Below are 24,286 nucleotides of genomic sequence, written 5' to 3' on the forward strand. Positions count from 1 at the left end.
CGTGGCTACAGGGAGACCTTCGAAAATCCAGCAAGCCGATTGATTCGTCATATGCTAGGTCGCATTTCCCGGGTAAAACGCGACTTGTTGGAGCTGAAAAGCTGGAAAAGCTGGAAAAGCTGGAAATAAGAACGATTGCAAAGGAGCTTATACGTCTATGCATTTTGTGTGTTTATCAGCATCAGACCGTAACCAACTCCACGGCGCCTGGTTCACTTCGCAGGTAGTGGTGGCATACGAGCAAGACTTGCACGCTCCTTCGATTACGCATTGCCAAAGCTAATCAGTCCAGCCATGACTGTTTCCGAGTGCGATAGTCAGTCCACACCGATGACGTTGTTCCTGGGGAGTATCGAGCCGGACCTGAAAAGGGCCAGGGTTTGCTGGCCGCCCGCGGGCGGAAATTGACAGGTGGACCTCGCGTAAAAAGTAACAGCATCTCTCCATTCACGGCTAAATGTCAGTGTGCCACATTCTTCTACTGCGGAGTCTGGCTGGCGGACTTTGACTTCAAGTAGGCCGAAAAGAGGCAGGAGCCCGAACGTCATGGCTGTGCGAGCCCCGAACCCGAGCCAGCTGACCACTTTAATGGACAGGCACAGATTCTTGGTTGGTGAAGTTTGCAATTTGATAGGGCTCTGCTTGACGCGAGATCCACTTGCCGATCTCCGCCCGCGGGCATCCGTCTCGCCAGTCAAAGTTACGCTAACGATTACCGTTCCAAACGAGGTGCAAAGATTCAGCTTCCCCACCTAAGAGCTTGCACGAGGTTTCGGCAGGTCTCGAACAGCCCAGCGCTAGGCTTGTATGATATTGGGCTAATCTAAGGAGAATTTGCCGGCCGAGTGTTAGAGAGCGGAGTTTGCCTCGGGGAAACAAGCTCAGTGGGTGGAGGGTTGGGAAGGCTGGTGGCTTACAGGGTAGGAGTTATTGGTTGGACCACGTCACCGTCCATCCCCAGCTACCTTACCGGTTCTGCCATGCAACAGTCTTGTCGGACTTCTGGGTGGAGAACAAAGCCCGACAAAATCACCAATATTCCAGCTGCGTTCCTTGGATCAAGATAGACACGTGGGAAGCTAATTGAACGACGAGAATGGCCAGAACGGTCTCGAACGGTCCAGTACACCTGGCAGCGTTGACTCATCCGTTGCGGGGACCATGATTACTCCGCAATGCAGGTTTCGGCTTTGACTACGGCCCAGGCATCCATTACTAATTAACACGATATTATATATTATCGCGGCTAGTGTTTAGAGGCTGCAGCTCTCTTTCAGATCGATAGTGTACCCTGGTGGTATTTTGTCACGGCAATTCCGTCTAGCCTCAGCACGTTGGCACCAGAGGGAGGGGCTCGGGTTCTGGCCGTGTATTAAGAGCCACGTTGCAAATCAGCCGTATCATTGGGTTGGCTACTCGTGCTCCCCCAGGTGGAGATTGGCATGCGGACCGCCTAAATGAGCAAGTTAATTACCAGACCGGCCATGTCTAGACCATGGTGTGGCAGCTGAGACTCGTAAAATCCATCGAAGTTCAGGACACAGTCTCTCAGAATTCGGTGTTCTACTTGCATCAACGTTCATTGTCAGCCTACACTTTTAGCTCTCCGTGGAAGATGATGTTGTAGGCTTTAACAACCAGGGCAGCTATCTAGTTTAATAGCGTACAGCGTCGGCTCAACAACGATGCCTCCTACAACAAGGGGTAAATAAAGATGTGGCAAAATAAGGAGGATCCATATGCGGGCTAAAAAATCTTTCTTCCAGCCATATCCTTGTGGCTAGTGGGTGTCTTGTGTACGCCGTATGCAATTCAGGTATGATAGAGAGGCTATGCTCTAAGACAGCTGGGCCTTAGGCAGAAGAGGGCATAATATATCAGCCTTTTTCGCTCATGAACGTGGGGCCCTGCCAGCCTTATATGTGTCGAGACGGCTTCTATAGTTTCAAACTTCCAGTCAGTAATTCTCTTCAGGCAGAGACCGCTATCTAACAGGCCCGTAATGATACTGAATCCATAATGAGAGACGAGGTAAGGCTGTGCAGATAGGTTGTGCCTACGGTCTGTTGCAACAAATGGGTGGCGACGTGAGAAAAAGAAGGATTCAATTGATTAAAGAAGTAAAATGAGAAATAAGAACCTCATGATTCGCTTGGGGTAACATGTGTCCCGGCTCCGCTGCTTTCGAATTACACTACCCCACGATCACCGCTTAGACAAGCGGCAGATATTTCATTATCACAAGCCGCTACGGCGCGGTCGGCTTCCTGGCGTATACGTTCCTCCTGTCAAAAACAACGTTAGATGTGTCCAAAATGTCCAAGGCATACACTTACACGTAGTAGTAGGGTTGCAGATTGGTATCCATTATTGCGCCTCGCATCTCGGCCACAAACACCTGTACACGCTCATAATCCCATCCCATAATGCTATGAAGCATGAACAAAGCAAAGCCCTCCAGGCTGACTACCATGAATGCAAGATTGTAGATGCCAATGTCTCGATCCCTTGCATCGCTGCCCCAGCCCCCGACTGGTACTCGGCGCGTCTTTTCGATAATGCTCACGTAGCCAACTCGGCGCAGCATGGAACGCATGACACCCTTGACGCCGATGCGCAATGTTTTACCCATGCGCTCGCCGGCTTCGTTGAACGTATCAGCCCACCTATGGAAAATGTGGTCGGGATCATCTCGTATATGAGGCACGCGGCTGTAGAGGCGAGTAGTAAACTCGAAATGCTCGATCCAGCCGCCGGGCTGGAGAGACCTATAGGCCTGTTGGTAAAGACGACGCCAATCCGCAACGCTACCTCCCAGAGAACGAATGTGCACAAGATCAAACCGTGAAGGGCCAAACGTCCAGTCCAGCTGCACATCATCAATCTGGAAAAAGCAGTTCGGCGGCACCCAGCATGGCTGAATAGCACTGATGTCGGTGCCAATGATGTGGGTTTCCGGGAACCTGTCGGCTACATTGATAGCCCAAAGGCCTGTGCCCGTGCCCACGTCTAGAATCGCTTGCGGAGGCTCGACGATAGGCGCTTCGAACAGGCGGTCGCCTAGTAGCATTGTGATGAACTCGTGAGCAAGGTCTAGACCATCGCTTTGCGTTTCATCATTGGGACCCCAGTACTCTGTGGCTGGGGAGACTTGGTACGTGCGGCCGTAAAGGGTTGTGTAGCTGTACACGCTTTCTTCCACGGTCACCGTTGAGGAAGCGATGCTTTGAGGTCGGGGAGTCAAAGTTAGCTCTATGAGTCCAGATCGAAACAAAAATGAACTGGAGATCGAACCTTGCGTCGTCGCCTAATGCGGAGCCACCAGAAGTGGTAGAAGTGTCCGCCTGTGGTCCGGAAGAGACCATTAGTCCTTTCTCCAGATTGGGGCGAGCTGCAGGAATTTTCGTTGCTTCTTACCAACTCGGTGTCAGCGTTGACAGAGCCCACTTTGGCCTCGTCTTCAGTGCCCACATATGATAACGGTACGGGTGACGACGACTGCTTGCGCGCGCTCGCCGAGTTCGCGCTGGCCATGGTGACAACGCGACGATGAGGTTGCAGGACCTTAAGTTGATCAGAAGGGGCGTCGTGTCTCGTCCAGTTTGATCGGATGGAGGGTATCAGGCAACATATGTAGAGTAATAAGGTAGCTAGACATACCAGTCGCACAGGGGCTGTGCCGCTCGGGGGTGAACACGGCCCTCATATAGCATAGGGCAATCACACAACCCACATTCAGGGATGATGTTAGAATCAAGGGTACACCAGATGTCCCAGTTACTTAATTGAACTCTCCAGTACATAGCTTGTATATTCTCAACTCTGACTCTTCTTATTCACTCTAAAATACAGGTGCGCTAGCGGCTGATGTAGAAAGGAGCACAACACGGGCCATCGGAACAGCGCTGCGGCAGGGCCAAGCAGCTAGTCACGCAACAAATCAGTGCCAAAAGCCTTTGTGCCCACTGTAGCACTACAGAGGTGCAAGATGACGGCCACTAAGTAAGTAAGCATTCCAGGCGAAAGACCAGCAGCAGATGACACTATCCTGTATCCGGTTTCTCATCAGCACTCTTTCCTTCCCGCCACCACCCCCATGTCCGTCCCAAGGACATCACCAAACAGGTACATTGTTCTCATAGTACACAAGAATAGAGGAATGGCAATATTCCCCCAATTGGCCACACCCCAAGATGCAACATCGACGACTTTACCAAGGCCCATGCACCACATGGTAACCCCAAGGTGGCCCAGATCCCCCCACCATAATGCTGTCAACAGTGCTCTGACTACTTTGGCGTCAGTGGTCGAGTAGAAGACGTAGAGCTCGATGACGGCCACAAGCAGAAACAGGTTGCTCAGCTGATAGAGCAGTATTGTCTCGGACGGGAGGAGATTGTGCGACGCGGGCAGACGGGACTGGCTGACGACGTAATAGGCCGGTGACAGTGAGGTGATGGCAAAGGCCAGAATCAGTATGGCGGGCTCGACGACGCCGAAAACATAGCGCGGTATAGACGGCAGCGTGGACGCCATCTCAGTCGCGGCTCGCTGTCGGGTGATGATTAATGGCGTGCTGTTGTAAAAGATGAAGATGACTAGAGAACCACAGTATACCGCGAGGTACAAAAGCAATATAAAACAAGATTTTCATGGCCTGGCAGATTGGTGTATCTGGGCAAAGGTCAACCTTTCGATCACTAAGTTGGAGTTTCCGCCGCGGCGGTCCAAGTTTGCGGACTTTCCGTTGCTTCGCCACTTCCATGTATGGCTGGCGTCAGTGCTCCACCTGAAAATGGGTCGGCGGTAAGATAGCAATGGCCTGATATGCTGTAGACAAGTATGGGTTGGCAGGAGATTTGCCCTTCTCTACCAGAAGCGTCATGCAGGAGCGGACTGGTGCGGGTTGGCGTCGGAAAAAGAAAACAAAAGGAAATTACGGCCATGGCGCCCCAGTGCAACCAACTATATATCATGCTCATTTAATTAACTTTGCCCATGTCCTTCTGACAACAGCATCAACTGTGTGCAGTCTCAGTCCTTCTCGAGCTCCCAGATTTCATACCCTCTCCTCACCATCATGCCCGTGCTTGCCATTGCGGGGGGCACCTCTGCGAGCCTCGGTCGGGCCATTGTATCTGCCATTATCTCTTCTCAAGCGACCGCAGCTTGGAGCACCGTGATTCTCTCGCGCAGCTCAAACCGGCCCCTCTGGCTCCGTGCCATTGACGGTGGAGGAGTGCGAACCCAGATTCGCACCGTTGACTATCTCGACATTGACTCTGTTGCGGCTGCCCTTGACAATGTCCACACCCTCGTCTCCGTCGTCTCCGCCGTGGATGGAACGCAGGCGCGGGTCCAAATCAACCTGCTCGACGCCGCCATCCAAGCCGGATGTCGGCGGTTCGCCCCCTCCTACTGGGGCTTCGGACCCCTTGGATGGGAGAACATCTCTTTCCTGAAGGAAACGGGAGATCCAGTTTGGAAGGCATGTTCGGACAGCAAAGACAAGATTGAGTGTGCCAAGTTCAACGTTGGAACATTCATGAACTACCTCGGCCATGGGATATACCCCAATCCAGCGGCTGCCTCCATCGACGAAGCATCAGAGCTCAAGGCGCTGCAGAACGGACATGGCTATAGTCCTGGCGAGGATGCTGCCTGCCAGGGTCTCCAGAGGCAAGGTGACCTCAAAGATGGGTCGGGCGGCCTACTTATTGGCATCAAGAACGCCATTGCAGAGCTGCCGGTCAAAGAGGCCGGGCAGTGGCCTCGCATCACGTTGACATCTTTACGGGACGTTGGCAAGTTCTTTGCGGCGTCGCTAAGCTTGTCTACGTGGGAGGAGGAAATGACAATGGTGGGCGAGACCTTGACAGTCGGAGAGCTGTTGACAGAGGCTGAGGCTGCGACGGGGAGAAAGTTCTCCATCACTACATTTACCAAGGACAGCTTGCTGGAAAGGAGGAAGACCCTGGGGCCGGATGACTTTGACGAGCTGTTGTGGACAGATCTCAAGCTTGCCTATGTCAGGGATCTAGACGATGAAGCGGTGCTGCGGCCGGTCGTGAACAGGCTCTGCCCCGAGGTGCAGCCCGAGTCTGTTCGGAGCTTTTTGCAGGCCCATTGGAAGGTTGTTTCCTAACGGTAGAAGCGCACATGACGAAAGGCTTGCATGCGACAGCAGATACTAATACATTGTGGGAGCTTTTTTTTTCTTTCTTTTTCCAAATTAGTCTGGTATGTTGCACTTGGTTCGACAAGATAGATAGCGCGCCTGCGGCAGGAGGAGAAAGAAGCCTGGAAATAAAGCAACAATTTATCGCTGCTATCATCGCCGCCCAGGCCATGACCTGGTTCCACCCTCCGACCGTTCTCTGAACCCTGCTGCCTGTGCGCCGCTACACTTACACGGCCCAGCCACGTTAGTCCTCCCGAGGTGGACAGGACAAGCTAGCTTCGAACTGCCTGCGCTGCCTCATAGGGAGTTGTTGCTTTTAAAATCAGTCGACCTGCAATTTGTTTGTTTTTGGATCTATACCAAGCACATCGGTGCCTTTTTTTCTCCGCAGCTGTCTGGCCATACTCGGATATTGGCGCCATGTCAGCGCGTCCTGTGGTGGAGGCGCCGAGTTCGGCGGGACTGTACATTTGTTAACGCTGCACGGTCTCTCGATGTATGGACATGTAGCCATGTGTCTGATCGCTTGATTGAGCCATGGTGTCTGGAACCTTCGTGGATCTACTTTTAAATAAAAGAAAATAAGGAAAAAAGTCCCGAAATGCCTCACTCGCTACGCGCGTCGTTTCGAGGAGTGCAGAAAGCCATGGCAGCTAAGCTATGAAATGTTTTGTTTCCATCTGCGATGATCTTGCCGATGCGGTACGGCTGGCATGTGCTCCTCTATGGCCTGGTTATTTCCGTTTCAGACTCGGACTCTTTTCAGGTTCGGGCTCTACAGAAGCCAATAGCAACCCTAACCGAACCTCCAGAACTGGCCAACGGAGGCTGAAAATCGACAGGCAACTAGCCTGTGGCCACTACCGGCTGGAGAAAGGTGAATGGACCTGCTCGTGGGAGGTATTTGTAAGGGCCCCTAAGAAATTAAAGCGCTTGAAAGCATCATTTGCACTCCACCTTCACCAACAAAATGTACTTCGCATTAGTCGTCAACACAAGCAAGAGGGGGACATGACAAGATTGCGGCCGATTCACGCAATAAAAGCACTGAGATATGTAGATTTAGGGCGTCATCTGCGCGATCAGAGGAATTAAGGGAGCTGCCCAATATGCTGTAGCCTAGGTACATGGAAAGACCAGGCTGATATCACAGTAGCATTCTCCCAGACACTGGCCCCTTGATCCCCTGCGCCAACGATGCGTTCCGCGGGGCTCTCAGAAAACTCCTCATAGCTTACATGCCGAGCTCAATCATCTCAGTTTACAAGGACGTAGCGGAATCTGGCCTTGCCGGCGTCCATGTCGATCATGGCTTGATTAGCGTCTTTCATGGGCCGAAGCTCAACCCATGGCTGGATTTTCCTCTCAGCAGCAAGTTGCAGCATCTCTCGAATCTCTCCGGGGCTACCGATGGCGGAGCCAGCAATTCGGCGCCGGAAGCTGCCCAAAGTCATTGGATGGAATGGCATGGGTTCTTCAGGGATCCCGACTTGTACCAAGGTGCCATCAAGTTTGAGCAGATTGAGATAATCCGCAAAGGGAATCTGCGCAAGTCAAGTCAGCAAGTTGAAAGGAATACCATCAGTCACCTAAACAAAAAAAAAAGCTCACCTTGGCAGACGCCACTGTACTGATGATCAAATCGAACTGGCGAGCGTATTTTGCAGACCATTCCGGCGTCTCGTCTGTAGCAATGTAGTCGTCGCATCCCAATGCCAAGCATTCTTTTCTTTTGCTTTCTTGGCGGGAGAGTCCAACCACTTTGTCCACTCCGAGAGCTTTTGCGAACAAAACGGCAAAGTGTCCCAGTCCTCCGACGCCAATGACGGCAACCTTTGTTCCAGGACCAGCACCAAATTCTTTGAGCGGGGAAAAGACGGTAATGCCGGCACAAAGCATGGGCGCAGCATTCTCGAGTGCTAGATCGGCTGGAATCTTGATGACAAAATGAGCAGGGCAACGGTGATAGAGGGCGTGGCCGCCATAATTCGGTCCGCCGTTGCGATGTGGGGAGCCCCCGTATGTGTACACTTTATCAGTGCAGTAGTTTTCGGCACCATCGGAGCATTCTTGGCACGCTTTGTTGTTTCGATTCAGGCACGAATCAGCCTGTGCGCCAACCCCAACAATGTCGCCAACCTTGACGTGATCCCCGGCCTTTGAGCCGACCCGAACAGCTATGCCGACAATCTCGTGTCCAACCACGATGGGATAACGAGCAGGACCCTGTCGCACAAAGGCGTTAGCTTCTGCTCGGTGTTGCGAACTGTGATCTGGCATCAAGCATGGCAATACTCAGCCTGCGTGATCCGGACAGCTCACCCAGCTAGATTTCATAGCGTGTAAGTCAGAGCCGCATATACTAGAATGCGTGACTTTGATGTCAATGTCGGTCTCCTCCCAGATCTTTGGTTCGAACTCGCGCCACGTCATCTTTCCCTCGGCGGCGGAAGCATCCAAGCCCATCCAACCCTCAAACTTATAATCAGACATTTTGTAGAGCTTACGACTTAAGAGCCAGTGCTTGGTGAAATGCTCGCAGGTTTCGAGTTTGAAGGATAATGGATCATATAATCCGATAAAAGTGAATGCTCAGAGAATAGCCTCGACCAGGAACACGGAATCAGTAGCTTATTATAAAAAGAAATGTTTTAGGCTTAGATGGTCCGGAGATTGATGCGCCAATGCTAAAGGTGGCCCGGAGATAAAATGCGCTAATGCCGGCGAAAAAGTAGTCTATCAGGTCCCGGCCGCGCCGGCCGGGTGCAAGTCCACACATGGGTCATATACAACCTTCGCAACGGCGCCAAGCAGCTTCCCAGACGCCGATTCACACAGCATATCTAGTCGGACTTTCCAAAGCACTCACATCCATGTCCTTTTACATTAATATTGGTCCTGACTAGAGAGAACCATGCAATACGGATACCTCTGCCGACTCGGCATACAAGACAAGAGACTACAGTATCCTCACAAGGACAAGCCTCCATGGTCATGACTTCATCGCACCGCTGCTCGACTGTGCGCCATTATTTGGTGTTATCGTAGTCCGTAGAGTTGATTTTTGCCGCCTCGTAGACCGCGGAGTTGATTGTTGCCGCCAGTAGCTAATTCTGGAGTTCCGGGCGTAGCTGTGCAGTGTTTTCCAAGTCCGCTTCTTAGCATCTCATGCGGTGAGTGTTTTCAAATCAACTTCCGTCAAGACCCGACAATTCCGCAAGTCCGCTTTGCATATGGTGCGTATCGGAAGTCTTCGTCGCCCGGCGCCATGTGATTCCGTCAAAGTGGTTTCCACTGCATCACAGCGCGGAGCCGAAAGCGCCATACTGGCGAGACAGCTCCTGCCCTGAGGAGCACTCCGCGGACGAAAAGGGCCAAGACGGCTGATGAATCAATTCATGCTCGGAGAATGCACCGGTCGAGCTGCCACTAGCAAACTCTGACCGCACCCAAGCGAAACCTTGCAATCATCTGCGTCGGAACTCGGGCTCATACGGATTTTAGAACGTTTGTTTGTTTTGAGTCTCGAACTTGGAAACATGAACACTCAGTGAATGGGGTCGCATTCTCAGCTTTTTCTTTGGGGGCCATGAGTATATTCAGCCCTTATTACATTATGTCTTTGTCTTCCTGCTCCCACTCTTTCCCCCAACTCCCCCAAACATGAGTTGTACACTGTGGTCCCCAGGAGCTTAATGCAACATAATGGATGGCCTAGTGCTGTAACGCAGTATAATAATGGCCTATCACTAATCTACACAAGGTCTGTTTCTCAGGAAGAGGGTTGTGTTAGGCCAGTCGCGCGGCTGGTAGTATGGTGAGCACACCTGCGGCTCGGATTCGATCTATCGCTGCGGATAGGCTTTCCTCAGGTAGGGCAGGCTCTACGTATAAAACGTAACATAAACCCTCACCTCTAGGTCATCTTCATCCATTCTATTCTACTCTCAATTATCAAACACACGCACGAAGCTTTTCTTTGGCTTTACACGCCCACTTCTCCCCCGTTCTGGTCCTTTCTCAAAGGCACCTCACATATTATAGTACATGCCCTCGTGCTTCCTCCTTCAGATGTATACTATTGGATTCATGAATTATTGTTTCTCTTTCAATTTGTTGCCTTCCGAAATTTACCACTGTTTCTGTTGACTTCCCCACATTGCAATATCTGTCATCACGATGCCTCGCTGCCTACCTGTTCCCGAGTAAGCATGGAAGCTTAAAATTTATTCACAACAAATAGAGCACGTTTACCAAGGAAAGCTCTTGGGAGGAGAGAAGAACCTGGGGTGCATAATTTTGACGAGCTTTTGTGGACAGATCTAAGCTTGCCTATGTCAGGGTGAAGTCTAGTTAGTTGGTTATTTAAGTAGTCACAATCGGCCCCGCTGTAAATGCTCTTGGTACAGCGCTTCCATCGCGGTGTACAGCCACTAAGCCGCCCAAGAGTATTCATCCTCTGATAGTATTGCTAGCACGTGCCTGGTTGCCTGGCTGCTTGGTTGACCGCAGAGCACTCGCTGCAGCCTGATCACTCACCTCGTACATATATGCACAATGTGCTTCACCCTCTCTATATAAGAAGCAAAGCAAAGGATGGCTAGGTCGCTGAAGTACCAACTACCCGTTATGGGTTTATCGCAACGCCTCTTGCACATTTCTGTGCTTATGGGGGCGTTGTGGCTCTGCCTTGCGGCCGCACACGACATCCTGGAGGTCGACGCGGACGCGACGATGACAGCAACTGTGGAGGTCCCGACTGCGAAGGAAGTAGAGGAGCTCGGCTGGAAGATTGAGGCGCAACTCGCCTTGATGCACGAGGCGCACGAGCATTTGATTCGGATCGAGACGCTTACAAGGTGTCCTGCGGAGGATATACGAGACACGCCAGGGCGAGCATGGCCGGGGGGTCCACAGGAGGACAAGGAGAAGCGAGAGCAGCAGAGGTGGAGGTGGTGTAAAAGTGTACCAGAGCTGGTGTTTCCTTCGGGACAAGTGCCCGATTGGGACTTTGAGGCGCTGTACACAATGAATTGGACAAATGTGGATGATGCGTATGCGCAGCGATTCCAGTGGAGGACGAGACACTGTGGTAAACTGAACAAGAGTGAGATTTTCTCCCTACAGAGGCACCTTTTAATGATGCTTTGGTCATTCAACTCTTTTGCTGACCAACCCATCCGATGTGTAGCGCTGCAACAAGGCCAGAGGAGCATGCAGTTCATCTTCAAGGAGATGGCAGCCGAGTTTCCCAAGAAGCAGTGCGACTACAGTATAGACGATTTTTTCAAGTTGGCCAACTCGTCGATGCATGGGCTGCGCGTGGAGCAGCCACTCAATCCGCAAACGCCGCCGTGGTATGGGAGTGGAATTGTCTTGCGTCCAAACGACGAGCTGGAGATGATACGATATATGCCTTGGACGCGGGACCCGAAGTGGTCATTCAGCTGTCCATCGTGTCGCTCCCGCAGGATAAGGCTATTTAGAATTTTTGTGCAGCGCCATTACAGTCAGAGTAGGACAAATAACTAGGATGAGGGGAAGATTGCAGAGCTGGCTCTGGCAACCAATGGATTAGGTGTGCTTTGTCTGTACTTGAGAGCTGCTAGGCAAGCTCCTCAATCTCTGTCGCGATAAGTTGTTTAGTTCTTATAGGGAGTCTAGTGAGTCTAGAAACTTGGGCAAAGTACGTCTCGTTGCAGACTCGATAGAGCGTGTGGCTGCATAACCATTGAACGTCCAGGCTGACTTTGTTCACTCGCGAGCAAAATATTGTGGAAAGACGAAAATGTAAAAGTCTGGATTCTAGGAGATGTTTTTTTTTTTTTTTTTTTTTTTTTTTTAGATATCGAATAAATATTTGATATTGTAGAAGCCTGGCCAGGTCTTCATCATTGCTCGGGTTCATTTTGGCGGGTGCAAGCGTCTGCAGGCAGTGGGTCGGTCAAGGCCGCTGCAGGCTAGCCATGTTGTGGGTGGTACGAAGCTGCAGTTGCCATTGCAAAGTCGGTTTTACAATGAGAATACTGCGCAATGAGCGGAGGCTGTGATTGCCGGGCGAGGTGGAGTGCGGCTTGGCAACTCGGCCGAGTGCTGTTGGGAACGTTACAGCTGGCAATCATGTCACGCGCTGGCAGCAACAGGCCTGTCATCTTACCTGTGTTTTCCTGGCAGCAACCGAATTCTTGATGGCCCCGCTCGATTTCGCCCTAGAATGCGGAATATGGCTTCAGTATGTCATTGAAAGGGCTCTTTGTTGCCGCCAAACTAAGCTCAAGCATGGGTTCACCCCTAAAAGTACCTACATGGGTGACATCTGCTGGCCCGCCGCTCTCGAAAGCTTGTCCACTAGACAGGCTCTTCCAGGAATGATATATATTCTATCGAGTCAGAAATCATCCCAAATAGTGTCGACCGCGTTTCTAGATATATTTGTCATCATCTGAATTTTTGTCAGCAAAAGAAAGTTGCATCCGTGCTGCTGTTGGTGTGCCCAGTCAACAGGCAGACATACGCCGGATTGTTCTGCATCTGGAATACGGATACACTCCCACAAACACGCCAAGTAGCTAGCCACGCCATCATCAAGTCACAAGCACCGGAAAAACTAGCAGTTTCTACACTACCGCGTAGTTTCTGGCAGGCTGCAGCAAGCCCTCCAGGCATCCAATGTGCTGCCTGTCGGCATGGTCCGCACCATGCCGTCGATCTGCCTTGCGCCCCCGCTCCCATCCCACACCACCACCAGGACCGCACATGCCGTTCCGCAAGGCAAGACACGCAACACCCCACCACACCCGGGACGAATCTGCAGCAATTGAGCAGTGCGGGGCACCGGCAGTCAATGGGTGTGTCGGGCGTGAGTCAACGGGCCGGTGACGGTGTCGGCGGGGCGGTGGTCTGGTGGTGTTGTAGCAGCCGCGGCCGATGTTGACAGTCTCTGACAATGCTGAGTTGTGACCATTGAGTGCAGTGAGTTTTTCATTTTAGCTGATTTGGCGTTGTCCTTGGTCTCTCGAATACAGGATTAATTGAAAATATCATCAGCGCTCTGCCATGCATGTCAGTCTAATAGTGACGATGACGACGGGGCTTGGGAGTGCCAGTCGTGTCGTAGGCTCCTCGGCCCATGTTGACACCTCACAAGCAATACCGGATTCTGAGCATCAAGTGTTGTAAACTTCTTCGTTTTTTGGCTCCTTTGGCCATTGTCTATGGTATCTCAAGTATAAAACAAAAGTAAAAAATAATAAAAACATTTTCTTGCTCTGCCATGCATGCTGATTTCTGTCCTGTATCCCAATATAGTAGTAGTAGTTGCTGTTGTTACACTTGTATTATCCTCCTCTGGTGTGTTCCCCTCTGGTGTGTTCCCCTCTACTCCCAGCGGTAGAGACCGTCGTCGTACGCGACGCGGTGGCGACGGCTTCCCGGGCCGACGGTCGCTCGACGGCGCGGCACCATGCGCTCGCGCAGACGCTGGTCCTGCGCCTTTTGCTCCTCCTTTTCGAGCTCGAGAGCGCGTTCGTGCGCGCGGCGCTCCTTCCAGTTGCGGTCCTCGACGGTCATGCGGCCCATGGCGCCGACGACCTCGTCGAACCCGTCGCGACGGCTGCGGCGCGGCTCCTTGTGCTCCTTGTGCTCCTTCTGCTGCTCGTTGACGACGCGGACCGTCGGACGGCTCGCAATCTCGGCATTGGCCTTTTCGATGCGCTCGCGCAGCTCCTGCGCCTTGCGGGCGACGCGGCGCTGCTCGCGCTCCTCGTCGCGCCGGCGGCGACGCTCCTCGTCCTCAACGGCCGCCGCGGCCGCAGAGTGCCGGCTGCCCTGGGAGCTAGTCGAGGCTTGACGGGAGTGTCGTGAGGATGTAGCGGGTGAGGACGGGTGGTGGACGGGGACGTGCATGCGGCGCTCGTCGACGAGGTACGGGCGGCTGTAGGATTCGCGCGGCGAGCTGCCGTACGGGATGGAGAGGTTGGCGGACGGCGACGGGGGCGCGGTGCGCGGCATGTTGAAGCTCTGCGGCGGGGTGCGAGGCGTCGGCGGGTGCGGCACCAGCATGACGCGCTCGTGGCGGGCGCCGGCGCCGGCGGCGCTGGCGTGGACGTTGACGACGCGCTGGCCGTTGACGTAGATGCCTGGCGAGCGCTGGCGGCGGCGCGACGAGGACGTGGACGAGTGTCGCGAGTGGCGGTCGGCGTCGGAAGCGGAGCCGCGGCTGGACGGGCGCGGCGAGTACTGCGGCGTCGGGGGGAAGTGGGTGACGGGCGAGGCGGACGGAGGGAGCGCGTCCTGCGCCGGCATGGGATGGTGCACCTCGACGTGGGAGGGGCAAGGACGGCCGAAGCGCGAGGACGGGCACAGCAGGACTTGAGGGCTGGTCGAGCGGCGGCCGTCGGGGCGGACGTGGACGTAGATGTTTGTGATGCACATTGCGATGGTGGTGAGCCCCACGATGGGGGGGGTGAGTGCGTGGTGGTGAGTGGTGTTGAGGTGGTGGAAGACGGTGGGTGTCTTTGCTGGAATGGCTCTACTGCTGTGTAGTCGAGTAGAGGAGAGTGCAGGTCAAGATGTCTGAAGAATTCGGCTTGTTGTTGTGAATGGAGGAAGAGGAAATTGTTGGAGACGAGGGTGGGCGATGGGGCAGTATTATATGCCAGGTAGATGGAGGGAAATCGTGTAAGTCGGTTTGTGGTGTGGAGGGGCAGCAGGGGTGGTGGTGGTGGTGCTGGGCGATGAGGTACCTGATGGATGTATGGGAACGGGGTGTGGGTTGCAGGTACTCGGGAACCATGGCTGGCATCACTTTTGTGCGTGTGGGTTATTGTAATCTGTACAGGGACTGCAACGGGCATTGATGGACCAGACGGAGCGACGACTGATGACGGGCGACCAGGTAGGGGCAAAACGGGCTAGGCTAGGCTGTCCCTAGAGGCCTCTTGGCGAGCAGACCCGCAGACAAGACAAGCAGGCAGTCACTCAGTCCCTACGACTGCGATGCATGGATGCGGTTCCGTGGCTTGACGCCGGTGGGTGGCGGCCGTTTCTGCCTGTTCAAGGCCCCCGGTCTCTGAGGATGACTGTTCGGCCTGATTTGTGTGGCACTAACCAGTCACGTAGACATGCACAGGATCGAGACGGGCACAGCATGCAGACCTTGCCGGTACAGCATATGGCGTTTCCTATCCTACCTACCTACCTAGGTAGCTGCAAGGAGGGAGCGGCCGCCGACTGCCCCATTGGTGTGCTGACAGCTAGGCACCCAGGGTTGGTACCACCAGCACCAGGGGCCAAGGAGGCAAAGGCTCGAAATAGCTCACCCAGCAGCAACCTCGACTGTGTACTATTTTTAAAAAATGGCAATCGCTGGTAGTCTTCTTGTCTGGAAATGGCGACGGGAGAGCCAGTCGCTCGCTGCCTAGACGAACAAGTGAGCGGGTGCTGAAACTACGAGGCCACCACCACAGGCCTCAAGACGGCCACCATGGCGGGCGGCCAGCGGTCCCGTCGAAACGGCAGCAGCGAGCTTGACGCCTGGCTACAGTGCAGTTTTCTTAGATAGGCTGCATGGGTGAACTGCATTCCTCGGTTTCTGTGGCGGATTGTCCTGGTTAGCGTCTCGCTCGGTCGCTCTCCTGGCTGTCGGTGCACCCAAGTTACTCGACCCCGAGGACCTACGCTGTCGACAGCCGGACGTCGGAATATTTTCCCAGCACACACGCACGCACACACACACACAGCAACAGAAAAAAACGCCTAGCAATCCTCCTCGCCTCGTCTCCTCCCGGTAACTAGCGCACGCGCGCAAAAAAACATTCCATTATCCTTTTCCCCTTGGCTCCCTCATGGCCTGGACCGGGCCACCTGTCGCTTCCATTCTCTTCCATCAAAGACGCCAACCACACACATGCACACGCACATCTTTTTGACATGCTGCATGGCAGTCTTGTCAAGCCCGCCCTGTCCTAGTCCATCTTGACATGCCCGCTAGGATGGGCGGCGGGTCGATGGCGTCCTGCAGCAGTGGGAGTGTGCAGAGGACACGCATGAGGCTTCCCACAACTATCGCACCTTGTACTCGTCCGTGCAGGACAAAGAACCCCAATGCAGCAAGGACCTGCGCAAATCGGGTCACGAAAAAAATTCCGAGTCATACGCACTTTGACAGTCGTCCTCTCCACGCCCGAATCTCTTGTTTACGGTCGCCACCACCACCACCACCACCACCACTCGTCCGCCTCACTTTTGTTCGTACCGGGCTTCTCTTTCCTTCAAGGACACGACGCCGCCTGCACCCTGCGCCCTGCCACACACCAAAGAAGAGATTAATTGAAAATAACAACAATCAAATTCTGCCGGCAATTGCTTCCACGTCATTGGAAATCAACACTCATCCACTGCCAGCATAAGATGATCGATTGCGTCTAGAGCTGTACAGCCTCGATGCTACCCGTCAGCCCGTTCAGCCCTGGGGGCGGTGCACTCCTTAGCAGCGCCGCTACCAATCCCCCTAGCCAAACCGCAAAACACCACTCTAATAGAACCATCAGCGCGGTAAATTGTACTGTCTGTTGACGAGTCTCTTTGCAGACACGTTTGAGACGCATGTACGTCATGCTGCTCGACCGAACAACACCTTGCAGATCATCACGACATCCGCCACGCATGAATCAATAGTGCTGTTCTTTTGTCAAACTCTTTTTTTCTTCAGGGTCACGATGCCATTTCTGCCTTTCCCGGGGCCCCTTTTCTCGTAAAAATTACCGTAAATCAGGGTCAAACACCATCACTTGTGCCGTCAGAGGCGTCCGTCAGCAGACCACCACCACTACCACACTCTGTCCGCCCCGCCAGGCACAGGCCACCACCTATTGGTAGCCCTGTGTTTATCCTCGCTGGCACCGAGATTTTTTCTCTTTCCCCATCTGGGGGCCGCGAACATGGGCTCACGAGATGGCAAAGGGGTAGGGGAAAACAGGGAAAATGTCCAAGATGCGATAGGAAAGAAGCCGCCGTCTGTTCTTTTTTTTTTTTTTTGCCCATGTTGAGCGTGGCGTAATGCCCATTGGCTCGTAAACGACACACTTTGGCCGGCCATGCGCTACGAGAAACACAAAAAAGTCGAAAAAGGTCACAATTGTGGCCGTTTGTTTGCGTATCCCTGGGTACGTCATGCCACTTTTTCCATTTCCCTCTTTGCTTGCTCGCCTCCGGCTCCGGACGATGCGCGCGAGAAAAGGCCCGTGTTGCGCGTTTTACTGCCCTTGCTCTTCACGTACGCCTGCGTCGTCATTTGCAAGGAAAATAGAAAAGAATCTGCCCTGTGGCTTGTGAGGCCTCCCCAGCCTGTTCCAGCTAGAGGCATTTCAAAATCGTTGCCCTTCTTGGGGGCCCTGTCCCCTCAGCCGCAGAGAGAGACTGATTATGGCTTCTTGACGCGATGGTTCCTGCGTTTACCTCTGCCGCTGCGCCATGTCCCAAACACTTCATGCAGGATGCTGTGCAGGAACCGTACCTACAGACCAGCGATGGAGGCAGTGCAAGCAAAGCTGATGCAGTGCTGGGATTCCTTCCTGCTAGTGCGAGTCCACCGTTGTCAAGGCTGAAGAGGGACGTACCGTCTTACACTGAGGCTAGTGAGTGGCTGGTGGCTCAGCCCACGCCTCGTCTGGCTCCGCCGCAACGGCCCGTCCCAGCCTTGTTGTCCTTGCTAATTACGCTCCTAGCTCCGAGTAATAACTAAACGAAATTAGCCCACTTGAGATTATCCCGCTACCAATACCAGAGGGCAGACTGACTGGCTCGCAGGCCTCCATCGCCGAGACTCTCCGCCGCAGCAGCAGGCGCCCGATCCGAACCTCTGGGTTCGTGGGCGTGTGGGCTCGTCTGCCCATATTTTGAAACTCGACTAGGTCGCTCGACATGGCCAGGAACTAATACTATTTCGAGCATCGCCTTATTCCCACTGCAGCCGTGGATTTCTGCAGTAGGTCGCCCGGAGCGATGCACACTTGTTTCGAGTCTACCGCGGCGCGTACCGCGATAGGCTCACGATGCTTGATATCGGAAATATGGAAGCTGGGTGTCGGGGCGCGCTCCCCACCGGACGCATGCAGTGCAATGGCCTATTTCCCGCAGCGTTCGGATGGTGCCGTGCGTTGGCACCCTGTAGCCGCCCGCTCCGCATCGCCGCGCAGATGGCCCGTTCATGTGACACGGGCGCGATGCAGGCCGTGAACAACCTGCGAGATGGACGGGTAATGGGATGCCCTTTTGGAGCGCCAAACGAAACAGAATTGCATGAGTCGTGGTGTGCGGACGTGTCTTGCCAGCTCTGTTGCCGCCGAGCTGCGATGCACTGTTCCAGCCAATTGAAGAGCTACCCGGGACCACCGCAGCGAAACAAGAATTGGCCATGTTAAGAGCCATACCAGTCAGGTATGGGGAATTTTGGTCAGGTCTTAACAGACACAGTGGACAAAGACTTATCACTTGGACAATCGTTTAATTGCTACGTAATGACTCATTCGGAATGTATTCAACTCGTCCAGCTTATGGCTGTCAAAATCAGCACAACTCACTCACTAATCCAAAGTGAATTTGCGTAGATTCGGGATTGCATCCTGGATGATCCTCGCAGCCCATTGTGAACAGCCTTTTGACGAGCGCCAGGGTCATCATTATCCACGCTGTAATAATCATTAGGCCGCCTCCCCGCGTCCCAATTGTATTGGTCGTGTTCTCTCAGCTGGTCCGTCAGCACAAGCCTCTGACCTTCAGAAGAGGAACTAGCCACGACTGGTGCATGTGCTGTGCTCCAGAGCCAGTGACCGAAGCGTACCGGGTGCTGGGCTCGGCCAAGGCAAGGCGAAGGGGGCGTCGATTGACACGCGGAGAGACTCAATGGCGGGCAGGTAGAAAAACGGCAACATCTCTGGTACGTCCCGGCTCCAAGATCTAACCTCGTTTCTCTGGCATCAAGGCTTCGCGCAAGTTGCGAAACTGATTGAGGCCAGCCCAAGCGCTACCGCTATTGTACAATACCTGCTGGGAATACTGTTCAAGGATATAATTGTCGGCGGTAAAAGCTTCTTCCATTCGTAGAGACGCTAGATTAGGAGCCATCGCAATCAAGAGCATTGTCAGTGCATCCACATTAAGATTGACTTCGAAAAGCCGCATTCGCCAATGGCTTTCCAGATCAAGGAACAGATTCATGTTGTTGGTAAACTGGCAGGCCTTGAGTTTTGAAAGGGCAGAAATGTCGAGGGCGGGAAAATTGCCATGTCCATACCGATCGCAGTGGGTGTCATCGGCGTTGAGCGGAGAGGTGGATCGATCGGATATGCTCAGCCAAAAGAGACCTCTCGAGTAAAGTGCGCAGCAGCTTGGAGATGGGCAGTATGTGTGTAGTTGTCCATTCAAGACGGATCCTGGTGTAAAGAAAGGGCTCCGTTGCAGCATGCACGCGTTTTGAAGATAGCCCAAAGCCCGTACCTCGCTGGTTCGTAGCTGCTCCAGAATCAACAAGCGCAACTCTGCGGGAATATTTGGAAATCCGACAAGTTCAATATTTAGGCAAGCAGGGCCAAAGAAAAAAGGCGAGAGAGGATGGTGCAGGATGCGGGAGTGAAGCGAGTCCGAGGCTGGAACGGGATGGGGCCTGGTGTTGTCGACTGCGAGCAAACGGCGACGACGGAAAGTTGGCTGGCGGCCCGGTGAATCGAAGCGTTTGATAGGGCTCTTGTTTGCGAGAAATTTATATTTGTGATGACGGGGTGAAAATTCGAGAAGAGTTCAATGAAGAAAACCAAGTGATGGACAGCCAAAGGTGAGGCCATCATGTGGCTAATCAACTACGACATGTGGAAGTCACTGCTGCCAATCGTAGCAAAGTCAGCCGAGTCGCGTTGCTGCAGATAAACCGAAAACTTGATTGAAGTTCGCAATAGTGGATACACCGAGTTCTTAGCTGTCCTCGGGATGAAATTGCAGTATTGCGTATTTGCTGCGACGGCCTGACCACACGGGCGCATCACTGTATCCGTCGCGAACAATAGGCGCGGCATTAATATTGCCTGCGTGCTGGCGAATGAAGAGCCGAGAGTGACTTACGACACGGCAATGAATAGCGAAACAGACACCAGTTTGTGTTTTTTTTTTTTTTTTTTTTTTTTCTTTTTTTGGTATCTGCGAATAACAATCGGTGGTCCGAAGGAGGGTCAGGTCCAGCGCTCGAAGCATATAGCCATGGAGGCTGGAGCTCGGCGGCAGAGGCCGTGGCGAAGCTACCGCCTGAGTACCCCCACAGGACCACTCGGCTTGTCAGAGATGCCGGTAAACGAGCTGGAGCTGATGGCAGCGCGGATCCCGCCGAGTGCTGCATGGCCGGCGAGCTTGTCGACGAGGTAAGCGCCCCTCGGGCCCAAAGTCGGGGAGAATTACGACCCAATCCTGTTCCAGGGCAGCCCCGAAAAGTAGCAGCTCGGCCTGGTAACGATCGTGCCAGCCAGTGGACCAGCGGCCGAATCAAGCTGCAAGCCATACGACGGAGCGCAGTTGATAGAAGCCGCATCCTCAGCCATCTGATACGAAAGCACCTGGTATGTTGACGATTCTAACGGGGCTCGGGGTCTCACAGTCTCCACATCCCGCTAGTCTAAATAACTTGTCAAGTAGCGAATGAACTGAATAGAGTTTATAGTGGAGTGAATAATTACGGCTAGATCCCGCGAGCAAGCTCCGCTACTATTACGAGGTCCCTAGAATTCGTTACTGGCTGGATATCTTAGTTGTGGTGTTATGCCTTGGCGAGTCAGCCAGGTAGCGTACTATATAGAGGACCATGGGAGACAGCTCGAGGTCACCAGTACCAAGACGTTTCGGTGGCACATCAAGGCTCGATTATATCATTTGACTTGACAGTCCAAACCTTTTTCACTTTTTCCTTTCTTTCCAGCCCAGAACTGATGGAATCCACGCCGTTGCTCAGGACACTTTTAGTATCTCTGACAGCCCTCTTCCTGTTACTGCCAGTCTGTCTACTCTTCGTTCCACTACTTTACATAAGTTCTTTGGGGCTTCTTTTCCTCAGACGACAAAGTCAGCTTTTTGCCGAGCATGCAAGTCAGAATCTAAAAAGTTTGGCGAGTGGCTAAACGAGAATCGCCTCCGTGGGCTGTTAGCCCAACCGCTAAGAAGGCCCTACAACGCCATGGGTAATTGAACCGAGGATGAAAACAAACCTGAGATTGCAAATGATGAGCCAACGCAAGGGCATAGTACTCTGAATGAGGAGGACTGCTAGCCCGCTCCATTCGCGGCTGATTCTGCTCTAGGGGCGGGAAAGGGATTTCTGCGGCCGAGGAGCTGCTTGAGCAAGGGTATATACGATCGTCGTAGTCGAGGGCGGCTTCGAGCTTGCAATGGATGTCGATGTAGTGCTAGAATAAGAGACTGGCGTGGTATTATTGCTCGACAGTGGCTTCATGGTGGACCATTTCGTGGTGCGGTTGGTGTTGGGTTCCTGGGCATCCTCTTCGCCCCTCGTCGACAAGGCCTTGGTCATACTCGTCGGGCACGGTGTGACGATTCTCAGGCTCTCGCTCTTGGGCACGACTGCAGGCAGCATTAGGATCAAGCCAAGCAACCAGGAAGCGTCACGAAGGTGAAATTGGGGATACACGCAGTATGAGCATCATTGCATTGTCAAGACCGCTTGGGACACGCTAGGGATGCACCGTCAAGTCAGCAAAATGGTGTCTATGCGTGTTGCCATAATTTCCAGCGCTTCCCTGAGATCAAACAATTGAACAATTACAATTAGCAACCAAGTTTTTTTCTTCTTTTATTCGTCTTTTTTTTTTCACTTTTGGATTTGGATATTTTCGTGTATAATAGTGTCTATCTATTTGTCGAGACCGGCTGCAGATATTGTAGAGACAACACTGGCCCTCAGCGGCGAGGCGCTGTGGCAAGTGGTTATGACATGGGGGGCTGGGCTCCAGTGTAGCAAGGGTATAGTGTAGACTTGGGCTTTGGCAATGGATCAGAATTTAACCTTCCATGCCCTATTGAAAGGTATTTGAACCATTATATGTATAGGTATTTTACCTCATACCTGCTTTTTATTTTTTGATACAAAATGGGAATTATAATCAGTAGCTAGTTGCCTACAAGTGCTCGGCTCCACAAAAGCTCAACAGATTTCACGTGAAGCGGCCTCGACAGCAATTCCAACGCCCATTATCCATGGCTTAGTGAGGCATATCCAGCCAGTTACGAGTACTCCAAACCCTTGATAACCATCACCTGATAGAACCCTGCCCTTCCAACAGTCACCGTGGTGATTTGGACGAGCTTTTAGCCAAACGGCCAGCTTGCGGTGAATGTGGAGATCATCGCCAGCGCAACGCGACACCGCCCGCATCGTGTACGAATTCTTACGTCAAACATCCTACATCCGTAAACTACGGTGGAGCTCGGGTGCCGCAATGTCGCTCTCTCCAGACACGATACTCCAGGCCGTGGACCTCGTCAAAAAGGCTGTCGAGATATACCGTCGCATCCAGGACCTCCCGGCGCAGATGACCGCTTTGGGCCGCCGACTGGAGCAACTCGGCATATTCCTCGGCTATCTCGCCGGGTTCGTGAAGGCGAAACCAAAGACGGCTTACGATGGCCTACTCGCCAGCCAGAAAGGAGAGCTCGAAGGCATCATGAAAGGGATCAAGAGCAACGTTGATTCGGCGTACGATCTCTTTGAGCGGTACGAGAAGGGCATCCTGTCTCGTCGCCATGACATACACTTTCGCTTCAAGTGGGCAGCGCAGGTATGGTTTTCGCTTGCAGAAAACACCCCAGAGAAGGTCGGCGCGCTAGTGGAGAGCATCGACAATGACTGCACGTTTCTGAACCATTATCTCGCCCTCATGAACGCACAGGGCATTGAACACCTGATAAACAAGGACAAGAAAGGCGTCCGGTCTGTGTCGCCGCTGCCCCGTACAGACTGCACAATCATCTTCGTTGATCCGTACAATCAAGGCCGCAGCATAATCGCAGCGGCATGGGTCTACACCTTCATGGCCTGCACGCTCAAGGCTGGCGCCCAGTGGCGCATCAAGCACTGTCATGCCGCGGGCTTCTTTGTTAAAAGCAGGTCCGACTGTATTGACACTATTGATGGTTTGGAATACAAGTACAAGTCGTTCAAGAAGCCGTTCAAAGACGGCGCCGCGATGCCAGAGCGGAACGCCCGCGCTGCGCTGTTCGAAAGTAAGCAGTACGACTACCCTGATAAGAAATTGGTGGAGGATAAGATAGCGAGCTGGAGATCACGAGGAGTCAGAAGCAGCATCTTCAAAGACTATGACTACATTGTCGTCTTCACAAACCGCGAGCACGATAACATGACCAAGTTACGAAACGCTCTCATCATGCAGGAGGGGCCATCAGTCGCGCCCCGTGGGAAAGGAAAGCTTTTGATGCTCGGTGCATATCTCTCCCCACCAGCAGAGATTCTTGCACCAGCAGAGATTCCTGATGCGGCCCAGAACAAGAACGGGACGAAGAGTAGGGACCACTGGAACAAAGCAGTTGCGCAGTTAAAGCTGGCCATCAAAGTGTTTCTTTTTGAAGAGCTTAAGTGGGTGGAGCCAGAGGATAGTTCCATACTTCAGCAATGATATATAACCACCTTGCGTCTCAAGACACGTCCTAGGCCCCTCGCAGCCTTACTGACTCGCTGTCGAGTCTACCAATACCGAGATATCGATTTAATAAATTAGAAATGACAAATAAATATAAAACACAAAGTTATAATAAAGAATTATAAAAGTAGAATTAAATACATATTTTAACTTTATAAACTATCTATAAATCTAGCTGTAGTAAATAGGTTAAAGGTAATAAGTAACTAATTGTCTATTAGCTTTATCAGGAATATCACGACAGGTAGCCTTTCAGGTGACCTGACAGCTAATAGGCAGGTAAGCAGGCAAAAACAATAACGAATAAAACTAGTTGCAAGTTGGAAATCCATGGGGTGATCGTTGATGGCCGATAAGACTTGAGGAAATAAAAGACAAAGCCCATATTTTCTGC

General features: G+C 52.8%; 8 protein-coding genes across 8 annotated transcripts; 4 read left to right on the forward strand and 4 right to left on the reverse strand.

Moving 5' to 3' along the window:
• Nucleotides 1-2,248: 2,248 nt before the first annotated feature.
• LMH87_008358 (uncharacterized protein) lies at nucleotides 2,249-3,534 on the reverse strand (the record flags this gene model as incomplete). The annotated part of the gene is made up of 4 exons (XM_056197465.1): nucleotides 2,249-2,285; nucleotides 2,337-3,224; nucleotides 3,295-3,344; nucleotides 3,418-3,534. The coding sequence occupies 4 exons, from the start codon at nucleotides 3,532-3,534 to the stop codon at nucleotides 2,249-2,251; spliced, it is 1,092 nt and encodes a 363-aa protein (XP_056057457.1).
• A 1,546-nt stretch (nucleotides 3,535-5,080) lies between these two features.
• Nucleotides 5,081-6,145, forward strand: LMH87_008359 (uncharacterized protein; the record flags this gene model as incomplete). Its single annotated transcript, XM_056197477.1, has 1 exon — nucleotides 5,081-6,145. One exon carries the CDS (start codon nucleotides 5,081-5,083, stop codon nucleotides 6,143-6,145), a length of 1,065 nt encoding a protein of 354 aa, XP_056057458.1.
• Nucleotides 6,146-7,437: 1,292 nt separating this feature from the next.
• Nucleotides 7,438-8,674, reverse strand: LMH87_008360 (uncharacterized protein; the record flags this gene model as incomplete). The annotated part of the gene is made up of 3 exons (XM_056197488.1): nucleotides 7,438-7,725; nucleotides 7,793-8,407; nucleotides 8,504-8,674. The coding sequence occupies 3 exons, from the start codon at nucleotides 8,672-8,674 to the stop codon at nucleotides 7,438-7,440; spliced, it is 1,074 nt and encodes a 357-aa protein (XP_056057459.1).
• A 2,136-nt stretch (nucleotides 8,675-10,810) lies between these two features.
• On the forward strand, nucleotides 10,811-11,667 carry LMH87_008361 (uncharacterized protein; the record flags this gene model as incomplete). Its single annotated transcript, XM_056197500.1, has 3 exons — nucleotides 10,811-11,288; nucleotides 11,373-11,453; nucleotides 11,513-11,667. 3 exons carry the CDS (start codon nucleotides 10,811-10,813, stop codon nucleotides 11,665-11,667), a joined length of 714 nt encoding a protein of 237 aa, XP_056057460.1.
• A 458-nt stretch (nucleotides 11,668-12,125) lies between these two features.
• Nucleotides 12,126-12,712, reverse strand: LMH87_008362 (uncharacterized protein; the record flags this gene model as incomplete). Its single annotated transcript, XM_056197514.1, has 4 exons — nucleotides 12,126-12,274; nucleotides 12,339-12,390; nucleotides 12,487-12,529; nucleotides 12,696-12,712. 4 exons carry the CDS (start codon nucleotides 12,710-12,712, stop codon nucleotides 12,126-12,128), a joined length of 261 nt encoding a protein of 86 aa, XP_056057461.1.
• An 846-nt stretch (nucleotides 12,713-13,558) lies between these two features.
• Nucleotides 13,559-14,614, reverse strand: LMH87_008363 (uncharacterized protein; the record flags this gene model as incomplete). The annotated part of the gene is made up of 1 exon (XM_056197525.1): nucleotides 13,559-14,614. The coding sequence occupies one exon, from the start codon at nucleotides 14,612-14,614 to the stop codon at nucleotides 13,559-13,561; it is 1,056 nt and encodes a 351-aa protein (XP_056057462.1).
• Nucleotides 14,615-20,305: 5,691 nt separating this feature from the next.
• Nucleotides 20,306-20,662, forward strand: LMH87_008364 (uncharacterized protein; the record flags this gene model as incomplete). The annotated part of the gene is made up of 3 exons (XM_056197536.1): nucleotides 20,306-20,327; nucleotides 20,399-20,589; nucleotides 20,645-20,662. 3 exons carry the CDS (start codon nucleotides 20,306-20,308, stop codon nucleotides 20,660-20,662), a joined length of 231 nt encoding a protein of 76 aa, XP_056057463.1.
• Nucleotides 20,663-22,569: 1,907 nt separating this feature from the next.
• Nucleotides 22,570-23,868, forward strand: LMH87_008365 (uncharacterized protein; the record flags this gene model as incomplete). The annotated part of the gene is made up of 1 exon (XM_056197547.1): nucleotides 22,570-23,868. One exon carries the CDS (start codon nucleotides 22,570-22,572, stop codon nucleotides 23,866-23,868), a length of 1,299 nt encoding a protein of 432 aa, XP_056057464.1.
• Between the last annotated feature and the right edge of the window lie 418 nt (nucleotides 23,869-24,286).

This window comes from Akanthomyces muscarius (assembly GCF_028009165.1).
Source record: "Akanthomyces muscarius strain Ve6 chromosome Unknown contig_16, whole genome shotgun sequence".
Taxonomy (NCBI): Eukaryota; Fungi; Ascomycota; class Sordariomycetes; order Hypocreales; family Cordycipitaceae; genus Akanthomyces; species Akanthomyces muscarius.